The 6,911-nt window shown below is 35.2% G+C and overlaps 1 protein-coding gene across 1 annotated transcript; it reads right to left on the bottom strand.

Annotated features, from left to right (window-relative positions):
- Nucleotides 1–435: 435 nt before the first annotated feature.
- Nucleotides 436–4,255, bottom strand: LOC113741436 (YDG domain-containing protein At5g47150). The gene is made up of 3 exons (XM_027268963.2): nucleotides 4,013–4,255; nucleotides 3,695–3,777; nucleotides 436–1,669 (listed from the first exon to the last, which is right to left on the bottom strand). Exon 3 carries the CDS (start codon nucleotides 1,665–1,667, stop codon nucleotides 486–488), a length of 1,182 nt encoding a protein of 393 aa, XP_027124764.2. The 5' UTR covers nucleotides 1,668–1,669; nucleotides 3,695–3,777; nucleotides 4,013–4,255; the 3' UTR covers nucleotides 436–485.
- Between the last annotated feature and the right edge of the window lie 2,656 nt (nucleotides 4,256–6,911).

The following is a 6,911-nucleotide window of genomic DNA, read 5'->3' as shown; positions in this document are numbered from 1 at the left end:
GCATTGTATGCACTATTCTATCGGTATAGGAATAGTGAAGTTTAATTTGCTGGTTGCTCTTATTAAATCTGCAAAGCCTCTCCCTCCATTTTTTCTTGAAAGTCCACAGAGAACTTTGAATCACCAAGCAAAATATTTTAATCTTCTCATCATACGAGATACTGAAAACATCTATAAAAATCAACAGCAACTTACAAGTTTGCATAAGAGAGGCTCAAGATTCTTTAAACATCATGTTGCTAGTGCCTAACAGCAGTGATGTCAGATTTCAAGTAGTACTGGCACAATGGAAAAAATCATTAATCGAAAATAAGACACAAAAACTAGACGAAACAATTAAGTTAATCCGAAAGAACTTAAATGGATATATTCTCTAGAATAAAAAAAAAAGGGTTAATCCAACTTAAACAAGGGATTGTATATGTACATGTTACATTCATTAACAACAAATCTAAGGCAGATAAACTTGGTCTTGGCAGCAAATCTCATGCCTGCGGGAAAGAGGCTCTTTTCTGATAGGAGCCCCTCGCCTTGGTAATAATACCTCCTTTGCCTTTGCTCCTAGTAGAATCATTCGCCTTGGGATGCGACCTTTCCCTCTTGCAGCTGCCGCTCGCGCCACCACGATCTTGGTTCCTTACCATTGTGAACTTGAACGCCAGCTTTCCATATTTATCTCTCACCCTGTCGCAGGAGCTCACCTTATACAATCCTAGATAAGTGTATCTAAGGCCGGTCCCATTGTTCACGCCCAAGGGATTAGGTGCCTCAGGAGATTGATGACAACGTACAACTCTCACAGGAAGATCTGCTAGCATGCTAGTCTTCAAGGCCAGGTTACCACGTTTAAGTTCTTGGTCCTCCGCCTTTTTCTTGTAAATCTCTGGATTTCCGCCTTCGCCTGTGTAGATGAACACGTCTGGAGATCTCCTCTCATTATTGTAGCGACCAGAATCGACAATGCATGTTGCAAAGAGTTTGCTCCCAATTTTTATGTAGTCGATCCCAGCAGAAAGTTGGGTATGGAGCCCAACAATAGCAAGTTCAGCCCTATACTGAAATTGATCACCAATTTCAACACCAGGGATTTCTCCAACTTCTCTAGTGGTATTGACCCACTTTCCTTCTTTCTTTAGAATCATGGCTGCTTTTATATCAATCCTCTCATTTGCTCCTCTTTTTTTCTTGCCTTTTGTGTTCTGTTCTTGCAAAAGCTTCATGTATTGCTCCTCAAACAGCTGGATGGACTTGAGCACGTGGCTGCGACTACCAACTTCAGGACATCCACCAGAGGCCATGTTCCGCGAATTATTCGACTGAGGAAAGGGAGAGAAACCTGCTATGGAGTTCAACTTTGACAATCTGGATCCAGCAACATCTGTTCCAAGTGAAGATTTAGCACTACTCAGGTCCACTAAAGCATGTGCTGCCATGATCGTTTCATCTCCACTGAACTGCCCACGACTATTTTGATCTTTGCCCATGTTTTCAAAGTGGGCATTTTTCTCCTGTGATAGGGCATTTTTCTCTTTGCCCATGTTAGATACTGAACCATTGGAGACATCTAGCTTAGCGCACTTGTCATAGGGCTGAAATCTCTTATAATGATGATGACTCTCATGCCCAGCAAGTCGCCCAATGTCAGACATCCTTCGAGGACTTCTCATCACTGCCAAAAGCAAATTCAGCTTCTGAGCAGGAACTCAAAAACATATCAGACCATATCTCCAAACAGCTTAATGCACACAAAATATGTAGTCCTACAGAAATGCTACTATTCATTCCTTGTGATGAATTAAGATGGATAGCATATAATCATATGAATAGTAGTAACACTTACACCTTGAATGAGAACAAACATAGAATCAGCATTTCACATTACAAGCATTAAAAGATTATTGCAACAAAACTAGGTGAATCTAATTAGGATGGACAGAGCTCTATCAATTACTGAGAGTAGATCCAACAAAATTTCTCCATTGCCTTTCTTCCTTTTCATAGGGATTGCAAAGCAGCGAAGTTTCTTTTAAACATAAGGGAAAAAGGTCACAAAGTAACAAAGGTCAGTGGGAAAACAATGACTAATAATACGATTTCATGAAAAGATCTCCTTCAAAAAGATGATAAAAAATGCAATATTTTTGTAAAAGTAGTATGTTTGGGAATATGTAAATAAGGGCGACGCGCAATGGAATTGAACAAAGTGGACAAGTAATTAAAAATGGTAATTAACACAACGTGGATGCGAAAATGGTGTGCCATTTTCAAAAAATATAGGTAGATATATTACGATATAGGTAAAAACAGATGGACCCCAATTACTCATTAAGGAGCCAATTGCACACTTGACGACCCTAGGATCTGGACCTCTTTCACCACACCATAATGCCAAAATGGCGATTTAAAAATTCTTACTTGCCTGCCTTAAAGAAAACCTCCCATTAAAAAAAAAAAACTAACAATATGCAATTTCAGCTCTAGGGAGTATGCAAGTCTTTACTACCAAAACACTGATTAGCCAATAGAAGGAATGTAAATTACATATTACAACATTGTCAACAATATTGTTGTGTTCAAAAGTGGAAAGTCAATGACTTTGAAGATACATTCATGAAAAGATTTGCTTCAAAAAATGTACTCTTCAATGCAATTTCATGAAAAGATTTCCTTCAAAAATATATTCATAAATGCATTTTTTTTGGGTGAAAATATTACTTTTGGGAATATATAAATAAAGGCAGCACGCACAATGAAATTGACTGAAGATAGATAAATGATTAAAAGCAATAGTCAAAAAATTGGCCACTACAATATAGTATGTCATTTCCAAAAACATGTTCCTATAATTCACGATATAGGCAGATATATCATCGTAAAGGCAAAAAAAAAAAAAAAAAAGAAAGGTGGACCCCATTGACTCGCGAAGGAGCTAATTGCAAACTCGATGATAGTAAAGATCCAAACTTCTTTCATCATGCCATGGCGCCATAACGGTGATTTTGAAATACTCGTCTGCACACCATGATGGCATAGCGCAAACTTCAAAATTCTCATGTGCGCGCCATGGCGAGATAACAGCGATTTCAAAATCCTCATTTATGTGCCTTAAAGAAAACTTGCATCTCAAAAAAAGTAAAAATAAAACAAGAAATCCAAAAAAGATGTACTCCACTCGACAATACTAAAGATTCAAACCTCTTTCATTGTGCCATGGCGCCATAATGACGATTTTAAAATTCTTGCTTACCCATCCTAAAGAAAAAATTAAAAACAATAACAAAAAATCCAAAAACTTTAAACTTCAAAAGCCCCTTACACGTCTGCCAACACTAAGTAGACTGCAAAAATTTATTCATGCTAAATCATAGACCAACCACACACCAATCAATTAATCTATTGGATCAACTACAGAAATGGATCAGTATCCCAAAATCACTGAACCTACGAAAATCAAGAGCAAGCAACTGAAAATGGATCCCAAATTACACAAATATTTACCAATCAATGACCAAATCGACAACAATAGTGAGACCCGCAAAGTAACGTTTGCTCACACAGTAACAAGCAGAGTCAAAACAAAATCAAGAAAGAGACGGTACAATTTTAGCAAAGAATGCTCCTTCAACCCGCAAAAGATGGTTCCAATACAAAGCCATAATGCCTAACATACATTTAAAAGAAATAGAAACATCACCACAAATTAGCACCAACACTTGCAAAATTCCCAAGAAAAACAGAAGGATTCTGAACAGATTCAATCAAGAGCCGCCCCGATTCCTGAAACAAAACCAAAAAAAAAAAAAGAGGTTGTACACAAGAAATTAGTGCCCAAACTTGCGAAATCCCAACACAGTAACAAGCAAAATCTGTACAAAACAGAGTTAGTACAAGTTTCGCATAGAATGCTTTCCAACCCCAAAAAATAGTCTCAAAACAAAACACAATGCTTAACAATCAGTCTAAAAAACACCAAAATTAAGAATGATCACCAAATATTAGCACCAAAACTTACAAAATTCCCTAGAAAAATAAAATGTCCTGAACAGATTCAACCAAGATCCACCAGATTATCCTGAAACAAAAGGAAAAAAATATGGTTTGTATTGTATTGTATCATTTATGCCTTGCATGCAAAAAAAAAAAAAACTAACAGAAATAGATGCAGAAATCGAAATCAGTGAACTTCTTGGAATTGTTTTGAGAGAAAAGGGGCTAAAGCAGCATCAGCATTGTGAGAAAATGAAGAGATGGTGAGATTGTATTTTTGCCGACGAAGAAGTTTTTGCAAAGCTACATACTGGTGGAGGTTACAGCTGCAATTGAACAAGTTTGTCTTATAGCACCAAAGGCGGTGATCAGCTCACTTGATCGATGGATCAGCACTCGAGAGTAAAGAGTTGCATTGCATGCTATCTTTCCTTCTTCACTCTTCAGTGTTCACTTAGCTCTTTTTTCTTACACGTCACTGTTTGCGTCGGTTTCAGTGTTCACTTAGCTCATTTTTGGCTTACACGGGTCATTGTTTTGAGGCAGCTTCTTTTGCTTGAGAACATACGCACTTGTAGGTGGGCATTACACATAGACAGAAGTGTAAATGCTTCTGAATTCCTTCTACAAAGAAAAGAATGGCAAGGATAAGTGAAACATTTTGTTAGTAAACAAAATTTTGTCTTTTTGTTAGGGAAATTTTTTTTCCCCGAGGAATTATGATGTATTTCTTTGGTAAATTTTACTTGTATGAAAAATGGATTTGCATTAGTTGAAACAAGAAAATAAAGGATATTTTCCTATTTCTTATGTGAAATTTCTAGGAAAGGAGGGGGAGATAAGGAATGGCAGAAGTGATTAATTATTTGTGACTTTTTTTACTTAATGCGTGCTAGTTTGTATAGACAGTTGCTTATTTATGATATCTAATCTGTGTGATACATGTATAATATATGGTATCTTACTTTCAATGGTTTAATAATGACCAAAAGCTCATATAAGGTATCTTATAATGACCAAAAGTTTATATCTTATTTTCAATAGTTTAGTTTAATAATGACCAAATGCTTATATGACCAAATGTTTTTATGGTCAAAGCTCTTTGGACCATGCGTCCTAAATTGGATCAAATTCTTTCCATTTATTTAAGCTAACAATTTCAAGATACAATTCATGGCTAGATAGAATTGATTTGAAATTGGATTAATGAATGTATAGTCAAAACTTTTGGATCCACTTGTGGATGTGGTATGAAAAAACCAAATGAATGAGTAATCTTACATATACTGATAATGTGTGTATTCATGGATATGAATGGATGCTACCTACTTCTAAACCATCAATATATATATATATATATATATATTTTTTTTTTTTTTTTTTTTTTTTTTTTTGCATAGGTGGCACGTATATATCTAGTTAGTGTATACAGTATTAACTTATATTTAGAGGTCAGGGGACAGTTTTTAGAATCTTCTCTACTATTAGATCCAGAGTTAGAATCCTGTAACTAGTAGTTAAAGGTAGGAAGGATGTTGGAAGGGATGCAAGGGTTAAAAAAAAGATTGACCCCATATTTTAATTTTATATAACCTAATGTGTTTCAGAATTTTAAATAAAAATTTAGTGAGTTTATATAAATCAAGAAAACTTATATGACAAACTATAAAAATTAAGATTGTAATTTATATTAGAAAAAAAAATTCATAAGAACAAGTACACTAATCCGAATTATTTTGAAGGTAAAAAATGAATCCTAGAATATATACGAGTGTCAAATTCACATCTAGAAAAATTTTAAAAAGCATTTAAAAACCCAAAAAAATGAAGAAACCCTATTTTTTCCGATTTCTATCAGTTAAAACCAGGTTAAATTCAATAAATTAAAGATTTGGTGGAACTCAATGCTGCTTACCACCGAAAAGTGAAGGAAACGTAACCAACTCTCTCTTCCAGGAAGTAGCCCTCTTTTAAAATCTAATATGAGAGATTATCAGAAACGTCATCTAAATGATCTTCTACTTGTTTGTCACCTTGCTTTTCCCTTATCTCTTCGTCGCTTGCCTAATCAGAAGAGAAATAATGCCTAAATGCCACTACTCCTTCAGATTAAAAAGCATTAATTATAGGAATGCGCACCCCTAGATCGTGATCTGAGTAGCCCATAGGTTGACAAAGAGGACTACGACCCTTTTTTACTTCTTAGAGTAAGGCAGCTCAGCTGCAACTAACTTGTTAAGGGCTAAGTAAAATTTTTGGGTAAAATTTGATTTTGGAAAAGTTCAAAATGAAAGTCCCAAAAACAAGTCATCTGTGGCTTTTGATTAAAAATGCAAAATCCAGGGAAAAAATAAGGGATAATTTCAGAAACATCTCTTGAGGTTTCTGATAATTTCACTTAGCTTCCCCCAATTTTAAAAAATTACACTAACCTCCATTGGTTCAATAAAATGACTACAATACCCTCTATTTAATAGATAATTTACCACATATGTGGGATACAAAAGCCAAACCAAGAGTAAAAGAAAATATAAAAAACTGCAACAATTCGTCATAATCTCCAACCCTACTTTAATTAACAACAGTTTCTTTTCTCTTTCTCTCCCTTTTTTTCTATCTCTTATGATTCTCTCCTTCCTACCTATAACCCCATAGTCTCTTCCACCCATCAACTACACCACCATGCAAACATACCCGAAGTGTTTATTTCTTGTCTATTTCTCTCTTTCTGTAGTACTTAACTATCGGCCTCTTTGTTTCTTTCTTCTCGTATTATAATTTGCATAAATTAAAGAATCAAAATTTACAAAATTACAAATTGAGGGAGCAAATGAAAATTTCATGGTCAAATTAGATGGAGATGATGAAGATGGTTGTGATAGAGAGGAAAAAAATGCAATTAATGGGCTATGGTTGGAAGAGAA

The sequence above is a fragment of the Coffea arabica genome, chromosome 4e (genome assembly GCF_036785885.1).
Source record: "Coffea arabica cultivar ET-39 chromosome 4e, Coffea Arabica ET-39 HiFi, whole genome shotgun sequence".
Classification (NCBI taxonomy): Eukaryota; Viridiplantae; Streptophyta; class Magnoliopsida; order Gentianales; family Rubiaceae; genus Coffea; species Coffea arabica.
Note: the sequence above shows the minus strand (reverse complement) of the source record. Positions and strands in the feature narration are given on the sequence as shown.